This window comes from Piliocolobus tephrosceles, chromosome 9 (assembly GCF_002776525.5).
Source record: "Piliocolobus tephrosceles isolate RC106 chromosome 9, ASM277652v3, whole genome shotgun sequence".
In the NCBI taxonomy this organism is placed as follows: Eukaryota; Metazoa; Chordata; class Mammalia; order Primates; family Cercopithecidae; genus Piliocolobus; species Piliocolobus tephrosceles.
In genome coordinates, this window is record NC_045442.1 from 44,751,666 (window position 1) to 44,776,115 (window position 24,450).

Consider the following 24,450-nt stretch of genomic DNA (forward strand, 5'->3'; position numbering starts at 1 on the left):
ATTTATAAAAACAAGCAGGTGGTTTGGCTCTTAGACCATAGTTTGCTGACCCCTGCTTTAGATCAGCATGTTTCAAAGCATGGTCCATGTACTGGCAGCATCAGCATCAACTGGGAGTTTCTTATAAATGCAAATTCCTAACAGGTCTCACCTCAGACCTACAGTCAGGATCTCAGGATCTCTGGAGTTAGGCTGGAGAACTAATGCTTTAATCCATCTTTCCAGAGGTACTTATGCATGCACAGTTTGAGAAGCAAGGCTTTAGACCAACCACTTGTACCATTGCTGGATGCTCCCAGAACAGAGTGAGCCTAGAGCAAATTTAGCTTCTCAAGGCCTCCTTGGTCAGTTAAGGGTAGGCTGCAAGTCTGACTACTGTGTGGGTGGAGCACTTAATTCAGGTCTGTAGAAAGCTATGAAAGAAGTCAAGGTAAGCATACTTTTAGTCTAGCCATGAATTACTGAGCCAACCTTCAGGGGCAGGGCATAGTGAATTAGATATCTGGAGTTCTTCCAATGCCATCTGGCCTACTTTGGTGGTAAATGTATAGCCAGCCAATAGAACCCTAGATATCTGAAATGATTCTTGGTCCTAAAGGTTTAACATGTAACCAGAGACCCATAAACTTGTTTCTCAAGGCTTCATTAAGTAAGAACCATACCATGTCCCTTGTACGTTTTATTATATGGCTTCACCACATCAAAGACAGAAATTGGAGTTCTGAACTATGAGCCTCAGGCTTCAGTATATGGTCTTTTCCAGTTGAGATGTCTCAAATCCTACAGCAATCCATCCACTTTTCCCTAACCACACTCACCTATAAAACTCAACAGCACCAAAAGAAAATATTGTCATTTGACCACAGATAATTGCTTCAATGACATCAGAAAATGACTAGAAAAAAAAAAACCTATGAAAATCAGAATGTCTTCTAAAGGGGGTTCCAGCCTCTCATATGTATAAAAGTAATGTGTTCATATTTTACTACTATATAGTCCATACTGAGTTATAATTATTTCTGTACAAATGTGTCTGATCCCTTATGAACTCCTTGGGGTTTTAAAAGGGATCACTTTCCATTTATCTCTGTTCCCTGTAGCATCTTCCCTGCCACATATGTGATAATAAGTATATCAAATAAAAGAGAGAAAGAAGTGAGAGAAGGAAGCAACAAGAGATTATAATTAGTTTTTCCCTGAAAATGAAAATTACATTGATTTTCCTCTTCTAAATGGTCCTATCCTTCCCAAATTTAATATTGATTTCAAAGATAAGCTAGAAAATAACCTAAAGTCTTCATCAATCTATAGTATTTTTTTTTTTTTTTTTGAGACAGAGTCTCACTCTGTTGCCCAGGCTAGAAGTGCAGTGGCACAATCTCAGCTCCTGCAACCTCCACTTCCTGGGTTCACGCCATTCTCCTGCTTCAGCCTCCCAAGGAGCTGGGACTACAGGCGCCCGCCACCGCACCTGGCTAATTTTTTGTATTTTTAATAGAGACAGGGTTTCACAGTGTTACCAGGATGGTCTCAATCTCCTGACATCGTGATCTGCCCGCCGTGGCCTCCCAAAGTGCTGGGATTACAGGTGTGAGCCACCACGCTCGGCCAATCTATAATATTTCATTTGCATGCAAGCTTCTTGGATGAAAACACCAATTTTCCAGATACAAAGCCTTTGTGTTCATTTTCACAGTGACATATACAATAAAAATTTTAATTATTGTTATATAACGTTCTAGAAAAACACAGAAGACATCTCATAAGGATGACTCCTTCCTCTGAAGAGGTGGAAATGGGTCAGTCTTTATTAACCATAGTGGAACAACAACATAGGGACAGAAAATGAAAACATTTCTGCAACTGTCTACTTTCCAAACATACTCTGAAGACAACTAAGCTCTGTGCAGGACTTTCTTGGTCAAGAAAAAAACATCAGGTCAGAACCTATTTCAGTACAAGAACCAGGCCCTCTCTTTCTTTATGTCCTGGTGCTAGTCTCTGTGCGTACAGGGTATTTAGTATAATGCAGCCCATGGGGGTTGTGTGAGTGGTTGGGAAGGGTCGCTGTGAGTGGTTGGGAAGGGTCATCGGGAGGAGGAAAATGGGAATGACAGTTTCCATTTATTGTACCATCCTGGTAGGCTAGGAGCACCAAAAAATATTGTTTCCAATTGTCATTGGGCAAAAAGTACAAAATTAGGGCCATGGAGATTACATAATGTGTCTATATTCACACTCAGAGACTGATCTAGGACACAGAATAAGCCCATGTGATGTAGCTAGAGAAAGTGTGCACGGTGCTGGGCAGTGAGGGGAAAAGTGAGAAGAACAAGAGCTTCAAGTACAAAGACATTTACACAAGGATCCAAAGCAATACCTAGGTGTTATGTATGTTTTTCTCAGCTAACGCCACACAAGGTGAGCCTCCAATTTTTATCTATATAAAGAAGCTGAAACACAAAGAGTTTTAAGTAGCTCCTCAGATATCAACTCTGAAATTCTTCTCTCTGGTGTTTTGCCAAAGGACTACACTCCTGGAATCTAGCTAGATAAACTAAAATTTTAGACTTTTGTGGAAAATAAAAAGTATTTTTAAGTCTTACAAAGATAGCTTTATTAGTCACTTCCTCAAAGGAGACAACCACACAGATGGATGAAAAACTACAAGTGCTAAACTTCTTAAAGTAATTGTGACTCATTTCACATTTGTATGTTTCTGTTCTTCTTTTTGGGCTTTCCAACCAAATGTTAGATATCAGCTGGTGCGACCTACCAGAGAATTCACAGTAAAAGGCTGATCCATGCTGTCTTATCTGTGAAATGAGGATGTTCACTGTTTCTTCTCAATCACTTCATCTGTTTCAAAAACAAGAAGCAGAACTAAAGTTATTTTTTGAGACCCAAGTTTGAAATCCCAAATCCCAGGGTTATCTCTGCCTCAGACAAACAGGAACAAATGGAAATAACTTATGTAACCTTAAGTTATAAGTTCAGAGTGTTCAGAGAGACTGTGGGAAATCTCTTCCTGAAAATATAAAACTGCAAGTGGTTATGGTTTCTCGAAGCTGACCTTTGAAAGTGAAAGTGTGAAAATAATTAACATTTGACTGGCACCCAGTATGAATCTTCTGGGGGATACCTTACTTAGAACTCTATGCAAGGTTATAAACTAGGTTCGCTTTCTTCAAACAAATAAAGAAGATCATATTGATTATGAGCATGGACTGTTAAACCTAGAGCCGGTCTGGATTTAAACTCAACCTTAGAACTATGACAGGCAAAATTCTAAGATAGCTCTGTGATTCCTGCCTCTTGATATCTGTCAGTTTGTATAATCCTCTCTGCTTGAGTGTGGTTAAGACCCGTAATTGGCTTCTAACCAACAGAAGATAGCAAAGGTCATGTAATATTATTCCCATGATTATGTTGAATCATATGGCAAAGATGAAGATATATTGTAAATATATGAGCCCCCCCTAATAACGTTAAGTTAATTAAAAGAAAAATTATCCTGAGTGGTCTGGTTCTAATCAGCTAAGACCTCTAAAAGAAGTAGATTCTCTCCTGTTGGCCTTAAAGACTCAGCCACCACAAGTTCTAAAGCTGCAAGGAAATTAATTCTGCCAATGACCACACAAGCTTGGAACATGACTCCAAGCCTCTGATGAGACTCTAGCCCATCTCAACAAGTCAGCTGCTGCCTTGTGAGACCATGAGCAGGGGACCTAGATAAGCTGTGCCTAGACTCATGACCCAAAAAGCAGCAAGATAATACATGTATATTTAAGCCATTAATTTCATAAAAATTTGTAAAGCAGCAATAGAAAACAAATACGCTTAGCCGTGTAACTGCAGGGAAGTTATGTAGACTGTCTGCGCATCTACAAAATCGGTGAAACAGTGGTTCCTACATCACATGGTTGTGCTAGGATCAAATGAGTTAGCACATAAAGTCCTTAGAGTATCAATAGCTCCCAGCATATCGTCAATATTTTATCAATGTTAGCTATTATTAGAATCTTTATTTTATAGTTGAGATAACTGAGGCTCAGAGAAGTCAAGTGAATGTACCTAAGTTCAAATATTAATTCAATAAATGTTAGTAATTCCCATCCTTTTTATGCTCGTTTAGGTCAAGCTCTGCCTCCCCACTTTCCACTTCTAAATTTATTTTGTCCTTTATACCCCACTCATCACTTAGATGACTTTGAACATGGATCATCTCCTGACTTCCTCATTTAGGAAAAAAGGGGTTAAGATGGATTATTTTCAGTTATAATATTCAGTGATTCTAGAAATCTCAGAAGTAGATCAATCAACACCTCCAGTGCTATTTTCTGGCCTAAATCCATGGTGGAGGAACCCTTCAAGAAAAATTACTCTTGTATTCCAGTCTTTCTCCTCCATTGTCTCCAGTAATCCCTGGGGTAAACACTGAACTCTAAGCCTGCAGGCTACAAAAATGCCCAAGAAAGAGAAAACATGGTTCATCACAGTGCAGTTTAGAAGTCGAGTTAACAATTTTGGCACCACTGAATGTAGGCAATACCAACTGAGGAACTGAAACTTCTCAGTGAGAAGAAGTAAATCAGGAAAAGACGTTAAAAGAATTAAAAAGACAGAGCAAAGGTTTATGGGGAATGTGAAGCCAGGGAAGGAGGGGAACAAGGAAACACTAGTAAGTCATTTATTAGGACCTTATAAAAGAGTAGAATTGGCCAGACACAGTGATTCACACCTGTAATCCCAGCACTTTGCGAGGTCGAGGCAGGCGGTTCACCTGAGGTCAGGAGTTCAAGACCAGCCTGGGCAACATGGTGTAACTCCGTCTGTACTGAAAATACAAAAATTAGCCAGGTGTGGTAGTGCACACCTGTAATCCCAGCTACTAGGGAGGCTGAGGCAGGAGAATTGCTTGAATCCATGGGCGGAGGATGCAGTGAGCCGAGATCACGCCACTGCACTCCAGCCTGGGTGACAGAGCAAGACTCCAGCTCAAAAATAAAATAAAATATAAATAACAAAGAGTAGAATTATTATTTTGATGATTGCTCAGATTCATAAAGAGAGAGCATAGACTTTAAAAAGCTGAAAATACTAGGATAGGGGTTTTTAAACTTTACTGCATCTAAAATCACATAACCCTGAGATCTGTTTGAAATACAGTTTCCTAAGACCCACTCTAAGGATTCTGAATCCATCGGTTTTAAGCCCACAAGTAGGTATTGTCAGATATGGCCCAGTGATTCCAACACATGAGGTTTCCAAACAATACTTTGACAGACACTGCATTTCAGAATGAATTAAGCAGGATTCTTAGTTGCAGGCAAAGGTCTGACTCTTGAATTCACAGAAGGATAACGAAGAAACGCACACTTCTAGGAGGGCCAGAGAAATCAGGTTTGGAAGCTACATATCCAAGAACACTGCCCCAGACTACACAGCAGCATTGGTCTGGTGAAAACACCTCTGCTATCTCTATCACTTGATGAACAGGGGATTCTACAGCTTCTCCTACCAACCAGCAACTCTAGCAACTAGCTGCTACCCTGGGAATAATGTGCAGCTGCCATGTACTTCTCTATGTCTCTAGTTTCTATTTCAAAGCATGAGATGCAGGTGTCTGACTGGCAGAGTCTGGGTCCCATGCCTGCAGCCTGGCTGAAAAGATGGCCAAAGATGTAAATACCTAGCACTTTATCCTCCTGTAGGAGGCAGTGGGATATGCCAAGAGAGTAGAGGTGGATTCAGGGCTGGTTGACCAAAAAACAATGGTAAGTGTGAGCAGAAACAATGAAATAAACATCTCCGTAATGAACTTCCATATGTATGAAATGTTTAAACATATTTTAAACATCAGAGTTTATTAAATTACTATAGATAAAAACTATTCACTCCCACATATGAATATATTGAAAATTGAGAAATAGAAGCCAACTCCCCTCAAATCTAAGATGAAAGAAGTTTACAGACTGGTCAGTAACTATTTTTTAAGTCATTTATTACCTGATGGTCTTGCCTTAATTCCTTTATTTTTTGCCCCCAGTCCTGGCACTTACAGTTGCGTTATAAACAATTGCCAATATCAACATACACAGGTGTGTTTTCTAGTTCAGTGGCTCTCAAAATATGGTCGAGGTTCCCCACAATCCTGTCAGGGAGTCTGTGAGGTCAATATTACTTTCATAATATTACTAAAACATTATTTGACTTTTTAAATATCAATCTTTCACAGTTGTATAGTGGAGATTTCCAGAGGGTACAAGAGTTAATGGAATGCTTACTTGCATACTCTTATAAATGTCTGTTTTGATTTTTAATACAGTAAATATAAATAGATATAACTCACATAAACAAAGTCTTTTAGTGTCCTTAGAACTTAAGAGTGTAAAGGGGTTCCAAGACCAATAAAGTTTGAAAACCATGGCTCTAGATCAACAATGCAAAGAAATAAACAAAATAAAAACTCACCATGCTACCTCAATCTAATCAGAAATAAAGTGGGCCAGGAGACTCTAAAACAGGAAACATTAATGGCAAGTACCACTTTCCATTTGTGCTACTGTGGTCTTACTATAACAATCAGAAAATTTGAACTGAGGGTACAGTAAGAGGTACTTCACCTCATAGTACTTGAGATCCACAGATGCTAACTAATGGGAAGTATTCAGTATCATGCAAGAATAAAACAAATTCCCCCTCCAAAGTGGAGGTCCAAAGTGCTAGAAAGCACATGGTGCAAACAGCCTTTGGAGTGAGATAAGCCTGGGTGTGAGGCTAGGCTCTATCATTTGCCTGCTAAATATCCTTTACCGAGCCCCCTCCAAGGTTTACTTTCCTCATTCGCCAGGGAGCTTGTCACGGCCCCACTTTACTGCCTTCAGCGTGGCTTAGAACTAATGGAAAACATTAATCAGAAATGCCTGTTTTAATCTCAGCCTACTCCCTAACCTCTGCTTCACATTCTTGTGGCTTGATAACAACTGAAGATCTGAACTGCAGCCTTGTGATCTATTTAACCTGTAAGGTACCTCTTGAGAGTTCTTGCTTCAGAGCTCTTGCCTTCTTGCTTTTATTGCTAGCCCCTTTTCCTGACCATAACCTCCAAAGACATCATCTTTTTTTTCTTTAATCTGTCCTTTTATAGAAGAATAGGGGAGTGTCTGATTTCTGTTAATCCTGACTCATAAGAATGAGGGGAATCACGATGTCAGAATCCTACATATTCACAGTGAGCACAGGGAGGCCAACTCCTGTCCCAAAGATTCAGCTAACAAGTAGTTCCCAGAACCAACTGAGCAGTCGACTGTGCCCAGAGGGGATGTGGCAAAAACGTTCTCATTCATGAGTGGCCTGGGAGGGGGCAGGTATCCTCTCCAAATTGATATTTCACAGCTCTGAGCTTGTAACAGTTTACTCTCTATATAACCATAGCAAAATCCTCTTGGCTTTTGTGTCCCTGCAATGTCTCCAAGTCTGAAGTCCCCCACAGAAACATGGAAGAGTCTCAACAATTCTGCCCTTTAAAACTAGCAGCAAACAATGCAAGAATGAACAGAGGAAAGTATCTGACCTAGCATGGTGCTTATTTTGTGATTTTTTTCAGCCTTAATTTCCTTAACTTCTTCCTTCCTTCCTTTTTCTTTTTTCTTAAAATAGGGTGTGTGTGTGTGTGTGTGGGGGGCAAAGTTCAGAATCCTGACCCGTTTTCATCCACAGAGAAATATTTTCCAGAATTCAGAAAGGAGGTGACTATCAGGCAGCGAACAGTCTCCTAAGAGACCTCAGCATACAGTAAAGAGCCAGCGAGACCATTACCCAAACATGCCATTTTCCCCCAGACACTTCTTTTGACTTGAGTGCCCTAGTGACCTGGATAAGGAGATGTGGCCCACTGGCAGTTAAGAGAGGACAGAGTACCTCATACCTCCTCCTGGAGTCTCATTTCTAATTGGCCAAACCAACAGCCACTGGGTTAGTGGTCATGTTTTCCAGGAAGAATATGGTGCAGTTTACTCAGTTGGAGATAGATACAGAAAATTATTCTAACTGAGCCTATAGGCTTCAATGACCTAATCTAATTTAGATAAAGGGAGGTAAAGGGTCATTCCCAGGTCTAAATGACAGAGACACAAAGAAAAGGATCTCCTGAGTCACAGTCTTACAGATTGAGCCCTACTTCAGGAAAAATAAATAAATCTAGGCCCACCCTTCATTTCCCTTTTGAAGGATTTTAAAAATTCAGACGTCAAAAGCAAAGATTACATTAATTTGTTTTTACACTTATCTTCTGTAGTATCTGCAATCAGCAATATGCTGTGACCTAGATGATACATTATCTGTACTAAAATATTGATAAGATAAAAATGAAATGATCATAATATTAGAAATAGCTTTTATTTGATTTTTTCCCATAATTGTAAGTACTATATATGATCATTTACAAGGTGCCAGGTACTTGTCTGTTACTTTTAGGGGTATATTCCACATTAAATATACCAGTCACAACAGAATGGTTTCTATCAGATCAATGAGCAAAAATGCAGTTGTTACAGGAAAGATGATTAAGTAAACCACTCCTGATGTATGTGTTAAATTACTTGGAGGTAGATCTAGGCTACTCTGAGTGCAAGCAAGTCACACACTGGGCCATAAAATAATTATTTTGCATAGCGTAATACAAACTTTTTATCCAGCCACCAAGATGAAGTGGTTCGGTGCCCTTAGCATGAAGAGCTCAGGTTTGGGGACCATATACTACTTTAGGAGGATCCAGTTTCTATCACTAGTTGGGAGTGTTATACAGCTTATTTAACCTTTTTGTGCACCTTAGCTTCATCTATTAAATAGGGCTAACAACAGCTTTCCAGAAGAATTTAACTAAAGCTTAAATGAGGTAATATATAAAAGTTCCATTATAGTTCCCAGCTTGCAGGAAGAAACTCAAAGAAAATCTGTTCTTTTTTGTAGCAAATGTTGGAAAGGTGAGGTTAATGACCTCTGCTAAAAGTTGACTTCCTATTACAGATATCAGATGGTTGGTTGATGTGTAACTACTTGTTTCTTTGCAATGAGCTTTTGACAAGTTATCTATCCCCTAGCCACCACTACTTCTTCCTCACCAGCAGGGCCCAGTCCCACTAGAGATAGTCACTTTCTCAGTCTCCCTTGTAGTCAGGACTTGGCTGGTTGGCAGGTGACCAAATATCGGACAATGAGACCTGAGGGGAAATCTGTTGGGAGGATTCTGTGAGAAATTTCCATCTCTAATGCAAAGAGACATCCTAGGGAATATATGCCTTTTCATCAGCTGAACATGTGACTTCACATAAGTCTTAAAAGGCAGCAGCCATTTTGCAACCTAGAAGGGTCAAGCCCAAGGATAGCTAGTGTCTGGAGGATGGCAGAGTCCAAGGGTGGAATGAGCCTGGCTCCTTGCTCACATGGCTGGGCTGCTGATCTTACCCTGCAACCGTTCTCTTCTAAAGTGTTATTATATAAGATTTAAAATGCCATTACATAAGACACCTAGGATTCTGTAATATGCTCCCTAATTAGTATAGGATTCCTCTAGAAATACAAGAAAATCTTTGCTATATGAATCCCATGACAAAAGAGGTGATTCTGAATAGTAAAATAGTAAACAATAATAATAAAATATTGTGAGATTTAAATATTTTTGAAGGGAAACAGTTCTAAGATATATTATTTACTCCTTAACTTAATATAGAAACATTAACCTTTTCTTGATAATTCAACATTTTATTTCAATGTACCTGCCAATAACAATGCTTCCCTCCATTTCTAATTTGCTCCGTTTAATCTGTCATTCATTTAGAAAACAATCAATTAAAAGGCAACTTATTTACTAAACTTCTTGACTTCGGTCTTTTTCCTCCTTTAATCTATTTTCTCTCACTGATAAAATTATATGAGACTATTTATGAATTAAAGTGTAGACTGGGTGTGCATCAGGAGAGATCTTCTGTGTGAACCACCTGCTGGTTACAGTGAATGTGCTACATGATTTCTAATTTTGCTGCTCAAAAAGCCTTTTATCTTACTTGTTTTTTTCCTAGACTGTCTTCTAGGGAAGAGTGAGCTGAATTCTGAGCAGGTGAGGTACTATGTCGCCTTCAATAGAAAAAGATAGCAAAAATAAACAAACAAAAAACGAGGCTATATAATAACAACAGGTACCATTAACAGAATGCTTTCCTTCCCTGGCTAATGGATACATGAACACACATGATCTCAGTTAGCCTTTTCAGATAGGAAGCAGTTGAGCCTTGGGATTAGACACGTAGTCTCCAGGGTTAGAACATCTGAATTCAAATTCTGGCTCCAGGAACCACTAATTGCAGAATTGCAGCTTCCCAAACTGCAAAGGAGGTTGACAATTGTATCTAATGAATAGAGGTACTGAGAAGGTGAAGTGAGATAATGCTTGTAAAACATATAGCACAATGCTTGGTGACAGTAAACACTCAACAAATGATTACGACCATGATTTCCATTTTACAGATAAGAAAACTAAAGCCTAGAAGTGATACGTAACTCAAGCAAATGACAGAGCAGGGACTCCAGATGCACAGGAGTCCAGAGCTCATACTCACAGTCATACAGCAACACTAATGACTGGCCTCTCACAGTAATCGGGAAAATCCAAGAGAAGGTCACATCCTTGGGCCTTGGACAAGAATGACAAAATTTACTGTGGAAATGAAGATTTCAGTTCAGCATTACAAATATCTGATTTATAATCTCCTCCCTGCCAAAGAAATAAAAGGAAATTCATTCCCTTCACCTTTTTTTTTCTGGAGAGGGAGTTTCACTCTTGTTGCCCAGGCTGGAGAGCAATGGTGCAATCTCAGCTCACTGTAACCTCCACTTCCTAAGTTCAAGCGATTCCCCTCTTTCAGCTTCCCGAGTAGCTGGGATTACAGGTATGGGCTACCATGCCTGGCTAATTTTGTATTTTTAGTAGAGACGGGGGTTTCACTATGTTGGCCAGGCTGGTCTCAAACTCCTGACCTCAGGTGATCAACCCGCCTCAGCCTCCCAAATTGCTGGGATTACAGGTGTGAGCCACCGTGCCCAGCCCCCTTCACTTTTTTTTTTATCGGCAGAATGATTTAGTGTCTGTGGACTAACTACATGGTATATATAGTTAAGAAATTCAAATCCATAATTATTCTATCTAGACACAGTTCAATTCAAAATATTTGCTGGTTTTTAATATAAATTCTACATTTTTGTGGTATATGAAAGGCATTTCATATGCTCATCAATGTACTCATTTTAGATTCTTTTCTAAATGTGATGATTCAATTAATATGCATTACAAAACACTTGGCAAATGAATTTGAGGTGCTGGAAAGAGATTCACATTTGTACACAGATATTTTTTCACCATAAATTCATATGAACTTGCTAACTGTGCTCTCCTCCTGTTAAAATACTTAAAATTCCTGGAAATAATGCATTTCTAAAGATAAGCTACCCATAAGGCACCAAACTTTAATGTACATTTTAATATACTTCCTTTTTTAATGCAATTTGCTTTTAAGAAAATACTATCCAAAAAATACTTAGTTCAATGAAGTATAATGAGTCACAAATAAATGTTTTAAATAGCATCATTTTCCTGCCTGCCAGTTGCCTGAAAGCTCAGAAATGGAGTTAGTCCTTGGGCATTATTAATCAACTTATTTAATTTTCATAACTTTCTTAAGGACAGTAGTTCAACAAAATGAAGTGAGTCCAGCACTATTATTCAAAAGCAAAAGAGGGCTATCCTGAAGTACTTCTCATTCACTGCTTCTCCAGTGTTCTCCAACCATAAGAATCTTAACATGTCCCAATGGAGGCTGTATTCGTATGTTTGGTTGTGCACTGGACAATCTCTTCAATGCAGTAGGCAGAAGCAGAAAAGACAGTTTCCTTCTTAACTTTTGCTGGCAATCCATTTTAAAGAGTTTTCTTGAAGAGCTCCTTATTCTGGCAAAGTTATTAGCAAGTGGTCATCTGCTGTTCCTATTTGCTCACCACTCATTCGCTTACTACCTTCCTACCCTAGAGCTGACATCCCCCTGATTTTGATGCCATGTTCCCTCTGAGAGTGGTTCCTGGATAACCTGCTTGCATTACAAGGACTTGGTGGAGGAGAGGTGTGCTGGCCACACACACAGACACACACACACACAGACACACACACAAACCCCACAGATTTCTAGGCCCCACTGAATCAAAATTTCTGGGAAGGGTTACCCAGGGATCTCTAGTTTTTGTCAAGCAGCCCAGGATGTTTTTATGCACACTAAAACTTGAGAGTCACTGCATTAAACAGTTACAAACCCCCACAAAGCACCTGGCCCTGAGCTGCTGAACATTCCCTATTTAAAATCAACTCCTGCCTCGGCTTCTCTGAAGTGGAGGTGTTTCCTTTCTCCTCCCTCACCCTGCATCTCAAATGTTAATATTCCATCTTTTTCTCTTGATACATCTTTATTCTACAAGACACTTTTTTTTTTTTTTTTAATTGTGGCTTCGGCTTAATTTGAGCTTTAGCATTGTACCTTCCAATGTCCTCCATCCATTTCTACCAGGATACCCAACTGTGATTTTTCATTCAATACAGTCCAAGGCTAGATGGATCTTTCCTGTAAATATTGATAGCTCCAAATAAATTTATTCATTCATTCATTTATTCAATGTTACTTATAAAGCCCCTACTTTGTGCTTTTATGGATCTTACACTCTGCTAGGGGCCAGGAATGGGGCAGAAAGGTGTAAAAATAACAAACAATTATGTACACAATTATCTAATAAAGATTGTGGCAACTGTGACAAAGATGAAATACAGAAAACAATGAGAGTTATGCATTTTTTTTTGGCAAAAATACCTTATAAGTGATAGTGTATCCTTCATAATGTATCAGGAGACATATGTTATTGATTTGTTCAACTATTAATGATAATCTTGATATTTGTTTAAGTTATATCAGTCAGGTTCTCCCCGATACTATTTTTCTCTTTGCAATTGAAAAGTATCTTGCAGGGAGACTATGCAAATATACCATTGCCCACTAATTTTAGCATCCAAAGATTTTTTTCCCCGAGACAATTATTGTGGTGTTTGAAAGTGGCCATTTTTCTATTTCCATTATTCCTTCTATAATTATTAGTTCAGTTGACATTCTTGCTTGAAAGTTGTTTAATTTTTACATAGAATTTTTAAAATTTAAGCTTTCAAGTGGACCTATTTTCTTTATGGTATCTAGGTTTCTCAACATTCTTTAAAAGGTCTTCAAATAAATATGTCTACCAATCTTTTCTTCTGGTACTTCTGCGGTTGGCCATTTTTGGATAAATATATTTGATCCGTGTGGAATTTATTTTTATGTAAGGAGTGAAAGAAGAATATGGACCTTTCTTGACTGCTAGGCAGAATGGCCTTTTTCTTCTGCCTCAATTATAACTGGGAATTGACTCCAGTTATCTAAAAATATACTTAACTTAATTCCCAACTCTTCCCAACAAGGTGATCTGGCCGAACAAGGCACTTAGTACATAATTATTAAATGCAAATACTCTGGAAGCGATGGATAAAGTTACAGAGAAGAGAGGAATTGGTAGCCCAGAGAGGAAGCAAGTATGCAACACTGGAATGAGGAAACCCTTGTCCAAACTGAAGAGCAATGAAAGAAATGGAGAAGGACAAACAGTTATTGGGGAAGATTCTGAGGAAAAGCCACAGAACTTGGAAGCTAAGTGGCCGTAAGGAGATACAGAAGCATAAATAAGCAAAGATATTGCAAATGTTGACATCTAAAAGAATTGGAGATGGTGATGCTTCTGACTTCACTAACAGAAGGCGAAGAATTGTCTCTTTCATCTCCATGGATGGTACCAACATCAAGTCACTTACACAAAATCTGGCATACTCTGATATTAGCAATCCTGCACCTACCATTTCCCTTAACCCCACATCCAATCTACCATCTGCATGTGCAGATTCAGATTTGCCCTCCAAAGCATCTCTCAAAACTGCAGGTTTTCACCATCTTTGCGGGGAGGCTCTTTAATGTACACCCCACCCTTTTCTCTGCCTGCATTGCTAGAATTGCCTTCTAATTGTTGTATTTGTTTCTGTCTTGCTCCCCTTCGATTAACTCTACCTGGTGAAGAATCTACCTGTGGTGATCTTTAAAAAATCTGATTCAGATATTGCCATTCCTTTGCTTAAAGTACTTGAATGATGTTCTATTGCTGTTAATATCCTATATCCTTAATGAGTCCCACAAAGCTGGGTCTGACCAGACTGCCTCCTTAGAGCCTTCTTTCACACCACCTCCTCCACTGGCTTCTTTCAGTTGCTGAGATGCACTATGCAAAGTCAATGCAAAGGCACTCCATCCTCAGTTCACACTTCCACTTTCTACCCATCTTTCCAGTGTTAGCTTAAGCATCTCTTTTTCAGGCAAGTTATTTTTGACCATCATCAGACTAGGTCACTCTCTTGATTACATACTCATGAAGAAACATCAAATAAACCCAAATCAAGGTATTTTCTATGAAACAATCAGTCAGCGCTCTTAAAAAGTGTCAAGATCATGAAAGACAGAAAGACTTAGGAACTGTTGCAGATTAAAAGAGACTAAGGAGGCATAACAAATGAATTCAATGTATGATCCCCGATAGAATCCTTGCCCAGAAGGACTTTGGTGAAATTTGAATAAGATCTGCAGATTAGACAATAGTACTGTATCAGTGTTAATTTACTGGTTTTGACAACTACTGTGGTTTTGCAAGGTGTTAATATTTGAGGAATATGGGTAAAGGTTGTATAAAAGCTTTGTGTACTATTTCCAAAATCTTTTGAAAGTCTAAAATTATTTTAAAGTAAAATATTTTGTAAATGCTTGAATAGTACTTTTAAAAACCTTTCAACAAGTAAAAGAACAAGAAAGTTTGCACCACTGACAGCTATAATATTTATTATCTCTAAACTATGGGGATCATTTGCATAACAGTAAGAAAGAGTTGAGTCAAAGTGGGCAAGTGACATGGGCAAGTAATAAGAGAAATATAAACAGTTAAGTCACAAGAAATAAACATCTAAATTCACTAGTAATTAACAAATTGAATTTAAGCCAGGTATTTAATGTATTTGACTGATAAAATTTACGTGATTGGGCCAACTCAATATGGACGAGGATTGAAAAAACTGTCAAGTTTTAAAATAATATGCATTCATGTTGACTAAGCAATTCCAATTCTAAGATCTCCCCATAGATTTCCCTGACTGTTTAATATATACACACACACTGCGGCATGATTTTAACATATTAAAATTTTGGAAATAAAAATAAATAGCCATCAAAAGAGGAATATTGAAAATAAATAATCTCTGTAGCATATGAAGCTGTTAGAAATGACTTACATCTATTTGTACTGAACCAGGATGTCATCCAAGTTAGAGCATTAAGTGAAAACAGCTAGCTATGGAATAACATGTAAAATATAGCTCCATCCTTGTAATATGAATACACATGTATTCATTACGTATACTGGAATTTTTCAAGAAACAAGTCTGGAACAACATTTACTGAATTTTTCTCAGCTGTTCTCTCAAGGGTGGGATCATGAGGGATTTTCACTTTTTATTTGTTCGTTGCTATACAATTTGTTATAAGTATGTATCACTTTGTAATCAAATTACACTTTTTTAAAAAAACCTACAAGTTTTGAATAGGTTGCCCTGAATTTGAATCCTAGCCCTGCCAATTTCTACATGTGTAAATTCTGGTAAATTACTTAACTCTCTGAGTCTATTTCTCTGGTCCAAAGTTAAGAATAATTGACGTTTCCTTGCCTCACAATATTAAGGTACTGGTAGTTGTAGCAATTATTCAAGGACTTCCCAAATCCTGGCCTGAGGCTGAGCTGGGCGGCCTTCATGTACACACCATAACATCAATAGCAGAAAAAAGCAATTTACCAAAAAGCTATAGACCTTCAGGAATACAGAGTTGGAGAACCCTACTGCATAAACCCTTGAAAGTCAGTCCTACCAAATCATGGGCCCCAAGTCCTCACCCTTGTTTCTTTCTGCCTTTATGGTGACCAACCAGCCTGCTTCACCCACCTGTTCCTTGATCCTCTCTTTCTGGACCAGGTACTGTGCGTCTCTAGCTCAGGTGTGCACTTGTTTGCATCCAGTTAGTCCCCAACTCAAAAACTGCACTGCAGCAACCCAGTGCCTGCCAGAAGAGATCTAAACCCTCGTCAGCCCTTCAGTGGCCTCTGTTATCTGAGCCTTTCCCCTTCTCTGTGTCTTCCACTACTCACTAATATGTCTTCTCTTACATTCCTTTGATCAAAACCATCTCTGCCCTATCCAAGTATCTGCCACTCAGAAGAATGTACATTATCTCTAAAAATTCCCACCAACCCTGTGGTTTCCTCATTCCACCCATCAAAAGATAGATCATATTAAGACTAGGAAAGGCAATACATCGTACCTTCATAAGAACTCCAAGGCAGCACTGACATATATGTTATTACATGAAAATGTCTATCGAAATCAGGAGGAACAAATGCTCAAAACATAAAAGCAGAAGAAAGAATTTGAATGTAAGATTAGATTTAGCTCTTAAGTAGATTCTTCTCAAAAGGGTGGTTTACTGAGCACCTGCATCAGAATCTCCTGAGAAGACTGCCAAAAGGAAGACTACTGGGCATGGTGGTTCATGTCTGTGATCCCAGTACTCTGAATGGTTGAGGTGGAAAGATCACTTGAGCCCAGAAATTCAAGATCAGCCTCGGCAACACAGTGAAACCTCATCTCTACAAAACAAGTATTTTTAAAAAATAGCTAGGTGTGGCAGCACACACCTTTAGTCCCAGCTACTTAGAAGGCTGAGGTGGGAGGATCACTTGAACCCATGAGGTCAAGGCTGCAGTGAGCTATGATCACACCATGGCATTCCTGCCTGGGTGACAGAGTAAGACCCTTGTTTTAAAAAGATAAAAAGGAAGGCTGCCAGGCTCTACCCAAATCTTTTGAATAATCATCTCTAGGGGTGGAATGGAGGACATTTTCTTATTTTGAGCCTAGTTTGAGAATCACAGCCCTAGTTATCTAAGTTATTCAATAATATTGTATTTGACAAAAGAAAAATAACTAAGTGTGCCATAAGAATACGATAGTTAAATTTCTTTCAAGATCCATATTTTAATTTATTGAATTTTTCATGAATTGATAAAGAAAAGTTCTAAACCCACCAATGATTTTGAGTGATTTTCATCTTATTTACTAATTTATTTATTTAGCTTAAATACTTTATAGATCAAGTAAGCAGTTTCTTTGCCCAGGTTAACAGGAACATTAGCCTAGGAAGGGCATATTTCAGGCCTCTCTTTCCCAATCTCGTTCCATCCACCATGTCCATTTGTTCCTATAGTTAAAGAAAACTTATCTTGTGGAACAATTTATAAACCAACCTTTCAAGGACAGAACAGATTGGGAAAAGAGCCAGAGTCAACCCACCAGAAGACCGAAGCATGGGCCCAAAGGCAGAACGACTTCTCTGTATTTCTAGTGTTAAATGATAGCTATAGTGACAGGATAAATAGAATCACAGGGTCCTTAGATGAGCCAAATTTAGCCATAATCATCATTCCTGGCTATAGTTTTTCCTACACTTTCAATTAAAAGTCCATAGCTGATGAGTGCACTAGCCAGGCAAGTTTGAAATGTAACACTCTCAAAGTGAACCCGCACCTGAGCCTGTCTCTGAACACAGGCAAATGCAAAACAGGCAGGCAGGGTTCACAGGGAGCTAGAAAGGGTTAAAAATGAGTCATCACTGGCTTCCTGTTTCTAAATTAACCCAGAGAAGCATCAAATCACACAATTAAAATGAATAATTCCTGATGGACCTCTTAACAGTTATCTCTTGCATGAGCTTTTGCTGAATCTGGTTTAGTTACCGTGATGCCACTGAAACCTAAGTATCGCAACAGTTTAAAAAACAAAGAGCCAAATTCACCAAATCTCAAATTCTTTCATCTTTAATCAGATTTAGACTCATGAAATTTAAAATGTTTCTTTAAAAAGAATTGAACTTTTGTCAAATAATATAATGTGTAATTTACACAAAAAGGTAAATTAAAGGATGCAGAGTATATTTTTAACAGTGAGATTTCAAAATTTCCATCAACAAAATTATTAGTGTTTTATACTTGCATGCTGGGTACTGAGGATAGCGACTGGAGCAAGAAAAGTGGGGGCTTGCCCTCATGGCACTTCAGGGTTCCAACCATCTCCAAAGTAAATCTATCATCTTCAATGTAAAATCAGTACCCAGATGATTGCTAGTTTTCCTTGACGTTTTGGTATTTTGTAAGCAATGCTTTTATTAAGTTCTTTATTAAAAAGTGTTCCAATTTGCGTTTTCACATATGCTTTAAAAAATTGATTATTTTGTTTTCGTTTTGCCTAACACTGTTGGCATACACAACACATGTATCTCTCCTTATACTCAATGATTCTTTGCTGGAGGCAAACTCAACTTTATACAAGACCAAGAAAAAGTTTCATCTACTTAGAAGAAAACAATACTAGCTATAGATTTCTGAGAGTTATAAGAACAAACGTTTATAAGAATTAATGCAATAAAGTCAAAATACAGGAATCAGTGATGGTAGATTCCATCCTAAAGCTCTGAAGGAGTTAAGAATTGCTTAGTCTTCACTGCCACAGGAGTCTTCCCACCTATAAATAAAATCTGGCTTCTTATAATTAGACATAATTACTTCAACAAGTCAAAGAACAACTAAAACTTGCTTTGCCATTACTCTATAAAATATGCTGAATACGCTGAATTAAAAGATGGTTAGAAATGTCATTCTCACTCCACCACAGCTTACAATGGGAGATATCTGAGACTCTGGGAGTGTGGAGGTAAGTGGATGGCATATAAGTTTTTCAGAATACTAAAACTTGCCCCAGAATCTGATACATTACATGAGGCAGGCATAAGAAGCCTTGAGTATAAGGAGAGACATGAGTATCGTATATGCCAACTGTGTTAGGGTGAAGATCCAGAAAATAATCCATTTTTAAAGCATATATGAAAACACAAATTACAGCATTTCTTAATAAAGAACTTAATAAAAACATTACCTACAAAATACCAAAACATCAAGGAAAAACAGTTATAATCCGGCTACTAATTCTACATTGGAGATGACAGATCTACATTGGAGAGGATTGGAACACTGAAGCTCCATGAGGACAAGCCCCTACTTTTCTTGCTCCAATCAGTATCCCCAGCACCCGGTATGCAGTATAGGAGACAGGGATCCATACAAGTCAGGACAAGAGGTGTTGGAGTCATATTGCCTGGGTTTGATGGCCAGTTCTATCATTTACCAGCCTATGATGCTGACCAATTCACATAGCTCCTCTGTACATCCATTTTTTAAATCTGCAAAATGGTACTTAGGCATAAGGTTGTTTAAAGAATAGTAACAAGAATAACAACGAACACATATAGCACTTAATTTTGTGCCATTGTTCTAAACACTTTGTATTTACAGCTATTTATTTAACCCTCCCTAAAACCTTCTGAGATAGAAACTAATGTTTCAATTGAAAAGCAAGGAAACTGAGACTCACAGAAGTCAGTAACTTGTCCAAGGATACACAACTAGAAAGTGGGGGGAAAAAAATCCTGTTTCCAACCACTCCATCACCATTGAGATAAACTTGTGTTAAAGCAGTACAGTGCCTGGCATATAACACATCTTCAACAATGAACAGCTATTAATAAATATTTGTCAAATGTTTGCAAGATTCTGAGGTTACACCAGGGCTCCACAGGAAAGAATGCTGTAATCCACTGGTGATGTCCCTGTGGGTGTGGAAGGTATTAGTGATCACACTTGTGCCACAGGTTTTCAATCTCTTTCACATAAAACAAAGAATCCTGATATCTGCCTGAGGTTTTCTTTTCTCCATCGCAATGGGATCTGAGATCAGGCTGTCACCATCAGACACTGGATTGTCGCCTCCACTCGCTAACACTAATCCACTCTCCACCCAACTGCCAAAGTGTTCTTCTGACCAGATGCTTTTCGCAACTGCTCCCTTTCAAGGAACCTACAACTGGCTACCACCTCATATCAAAATTCCTCCCCCAGCTTTCAAGGGCCTTAATACGACATGGAGGAAACCTGCTTTTAACTCCTGTTCAAGTGCTCAAGAGCCTACTTATCAAATAAATACTTGATAGGAATGGCCACGTTTCATTATGCAGAGAATAGCAGTGTTTGTGCTACTTCAGAACAGTGATAAGCAGTTTTTCATTTTACATAATATTTTAGTTTTTATGTATTTATCTTTGGACATAGCCCAATTTTAAAAAATAAATTGAGAATCTTATTTTACTTTTGTTCAGGATGAAACAAGCTTGATCAGAGAAGGACATAAAAGAAGGAATTTCGAGAATAAAATTTGATTATTATTACCCACTAGAAAGTTAATATCCAGGTAAATTTCAGATAGCTTTCTAATCCGTCATCCTGAAACTGGAACCTGAATAACCAGGAGACTTTCTAATGATGGGAGATGGAAAGTCAGAATTAAAACAAACAAAAAAAAAGGAGTCCTAACATCCTTAATATTTAAGACAATGGACCCATTTCCAAAAGAGTACCTTGAAAGGTTAACTAGAGCAAATCAAGACCTAAGAATTACTGGTGTTTATATCAATGGGCTTCTTTTAATAAACACAAGTTACTAAGTAACCACCAATCTAATTTAATGTCTCTAAGCCAATCACATCAATGGAAAAAATAACATGGATTTAATTTAAAAGTTAGAGAATCAAACATGTGTTTTGAAGACTCAGCAATATGCCAAATGTTAAACTGGCCTGTCCACTTGACATGCAGAGATGCAAGACTGTACTAGAAGTTAATCTGATTTGCTTAGAAATGCAAATAATTTCTGACAAAAGCCACATCCAGATGTAGCTACATCCAGATTATTCCTGAGTTGAACATTCTGATGTCAACTCAGGATTTCTGAATGTACATTCACACGTTCAACTGGACAGTTCACATGTTCAGATAGCTGGAATAAGCAAGTCAACAGGTACCAACAGTATTTTTTGTTTGTTTTTGTTTTGCTTTCGAGAGTTTTGTTTGTTTTTGTTTTGTTTTGATTTTATTATTGTTTCTTCAATGGAGGATGTTGGACTTCTTAGTTGATTATATGAACTGGGATTCAATTTGATGAAATGTTTGGTGACCCATATAAAGTTATGATTTAAAAAATCAATAGCAAAAGAGGTGATGTAGTTTGGTTAGGAAGACAGTCTAAAATTTTTCATTTATTTAAATATTTATCAAAGAGCTGCTGTGCATCAGCCCTAAGGAATGGAAAGCTGGCTCTAATATCTTCAGGGATAACCATGAGTCATTTCCTGTCATTTCAGTTGAAGCCATCTATAAATCTTTCATAAGGTCAAGAAAAAGATGTTAGTAGTAGACAGAATTGCAAATCCAGTAGATTAATTAAAATGTCTCCAATTGGTAAATGTACCCACCAGGAAAGCACCTAGCACTTCCTGGACGGAATCTACATTATTTTCTCTCACATTCCTTCTACTTCTCATGTTTTGGGCAAGAATTATCAGCCTTCTTTTCTTGTGAAATGCAATCTCATTTCTTGGATTGTAGCAGTAAATTCTTACAGCTGAGAAGGGTCCTGAAGGAAGGAAATGATCAAATGGTGTTAAGTCCTACATGCTGAAAGTAAGAAGAGGGAACTATTATTAACAATTCTTTATAACTATTTTTATCAGTCCTTCTTAGGAACCAACCCCAAAGTCACTCTCTCCTCCAGAAGCAAATCTCTCTACTGAGGACATCCTTAGGAAACAGGTCCCTAATTACTCCCTTCAAGTCTCCCACAAACCTTAAGACTCCTATGAAACAGGGAAAGAGTACCAAGAAACAGGCCTTGAAGGTTGAGATAGGGGTAAAGGACTTAGGTTATCTGTCTTATAATTTAAATTTTGGTGCTTACTTTACAGGTGGGGATAAGAAAACAAGTTTCTTCTTGAAATTCCCAAGAACCAGTTGCTACATAAATTACAGCCAAAGTATATGCAAAAGCAGATTCTCACTGGCAATTTGCTGTATGCGTTTCTGAACAGAAAACAATCAGCCAATTCATTTTCCAGGTAGATTCCAGTAACATTTTACGCCTTTGAATGGAGAAGCTCTCACGGTGCAAATGGTAAACAAAAAGAGTCTACTGCTCAGCGCCATTAACTTGTATTAAAAATAAAGATATGTATAGTGTAGTTACACAATGCCCACTAAAATTCAGTGGTAGAGTATATTTTTTGAAGTACAATGTAGCGTCCATCCTGAAAACACAGAATTTCCTATGGAAACAAGGTCGGGATAAAAACAAAACACGGTGACTTAATTTCTGTGTAAAACAACCGTCAACCCACCCTCAAAAATATTGACACGGACAATCAAACATTCAGGTATAATTTATCAGCTGGAACAAATCTACGTTAATGACCTTGACAGGGCCTTAAATCATGAGACCATAAACCAGCATCCTAGTGATATCTATTATGTCTTCGGAAATAGCTTAAAATCCAGGACTTCATGTTATTCTCAGTAATGAGCAGGATGTTTGGAAAGCAGTGTGCTCACTGGGGCTTACTTTGAAAGCTGTCTTTTTTACTTACTACTGAACACAGATTTCCAGGAAGCAAGCCACCCCACCCCACTTCCCAGGCACTTGATTTTTTTTTTTTTTTCCAAACCTCAAGATTGGGTTCTGTTTCCTGAATTACTTATTCCTTGTATAAATTTTCTTTTAAACTTCAGCAATGATGGCACCTTCGGCTCTGGGGGTATCAGCAGCGTGAGTTGTTTTAGAGAAAGTTCTGAAAAAAATATGTTTTGGAGACATTCCATTTCTTTGTGCATCTCACTGGGGGCTTTAGGTGAAGGCTTTAAGTTATTCAGGTGAGGGGCAATGTCTTAGTCGCTCATAAACGGCACAAAAGTAACATCATCTGGAAAGGCATGGCACCTGCTCGGCCAGAGTAAAGGTCCGTTTTTCTAACCCTCGCCCTTCCCTCCTCCACACCGCGCCGCTAGAGACAGTGCAGTGGTCTCTCCCAAGGTCGACATCATGTCCAGGGCTGCAACCCAGGGCTGACCCAGAAAAACAGGCGCACCCACGTATAGGTCAGGCCAGAGTTCCGCCCCGCCACCAGCAGCCAGGGCTTCCTGCCTCCCTATCAAGGTGAAACTAACCCCAAGAGCCCCGCGGAGGGGCGCATGCAGGCGGCGCCGATGGAGGCGGCCGATCGCAGGACTGGCAGGAAGGAAGCCATGAGCCGCCAAAGTGCCTTTTTCCTTCCCCAGAGCCAGCCCGGGACCGGACGCTGCCAGCGGAAGGGCCGGCGCGCGCCAGGCCACGAGGCACACGCACCAGCCGTGCGTACTTCCCCGTCCGGTGCGCGCTCTCACTCAAGCGCGCGCGCCGCTACTCACCAGCAACCCTTGGTGTCCGCAGCCCGCGTGGGACGGCGACTGCGACGGCTGCCCCCGCGCCTGTCGTGTGGCCTTGGCATCCGTCCGGCCGCTGCAACCCGGGCCGCGGTGGCTTTTTCTGGAAGGCGTTGCAGCGGGGTGATACCGGCACCCGGCGACTAGGCGTTCGCTGGTTTGCCTGGGCCGTGCCTCCTCCCCCTTCTCCTGTGCCGACCGATGGAGCTTCGCTGGTTCCACTCGCGCGGGCTCCGTGCGTCGCTCTCCTCCTCACTGTCTGACACCCCAGCGCAGGGGACGAACAGCTTCCTCGCAAACCCACGCGCAGGCCGGCCGACCCCGAACCTTCAGCAGCAGTCCCTGCTGCCGCTGCTGCAGGAAAATAAATTGTCACTGCGATGGTCCCGGCCTCCCCTGCCCCGGCCCCTGGGTGCCGCCTCCGCCTCTGCCTCCGCCCCCTCCTCCCTGGCGGCTGCGGCTTCCCGCATTCTGCAGAAAAAGCTCGCAGGTGGAAGGAAGCAGGGCCCCTGCGGATGGTCTAGAGCGGGAGGGAAGCGGTTGGGTGCCACTTCCGCATCTGAAACCCTGCACGTCTTCTCCCCACCCGGAACCACCTAAAGTCCCTTTTGCTCCACCATCAATTTCACCGAGATAGACAGGAGTGGTGCCTTTGAAGACTGCACAGTACACAAACCTTGATGCAGCTGACCGTTAAACTGTCACTGGAGTCTGGGGAAGGATAGGGTTTTGGTTGAAAATCCCACTCATACCTCATATCAGGAATTTCTTTTGATATTTATCCACAACTGGCTACGCCCACCATGAAGCACCTTAGTTCTTCCCCCTACC

At 39.6% G+C, this 24,450-nt stretch overlaps 1 protein-coding gene across 3 annotated transcripts in view; it reads right to left on the minus strand.

The window, feature by feature from the left end:
- STAMBPL1 (STAM binding protein like 1) overlaps positions 1-24,174 on the minus strand; it is a 43,446-nt gene extending 19,272 nt beyond the window's left edge. For 2 of the 3 annotated variants that reach the window (XM_023225184.1, XM_023225180.1), the window contains exons 1-2: positions 23,605-24,174; positions 2,777-2,859 (exon numbers count right to left, since the gene is read on the minus strand). In XM_023225184.1, coding sequence (XP_023080952.1) covers positions 2,777-2,806 — 30 coding nt within the window. In that variant the 5' untranslated portion in view covers positions 2,807-2,859; positions 23,605-24,174. Of the gene's footprint in view, positions 1-2,776; positions 2,860-21,623; positions 21,785-22,105; positions 22,244-23,604 lie in introns of those variants that run through there. The other variant, XM_023225183.2, reaches the window with a different exon arrangement.
- Between the last annotated feature and the right edge of the window lie 276 nt (positions 24,175-24,450).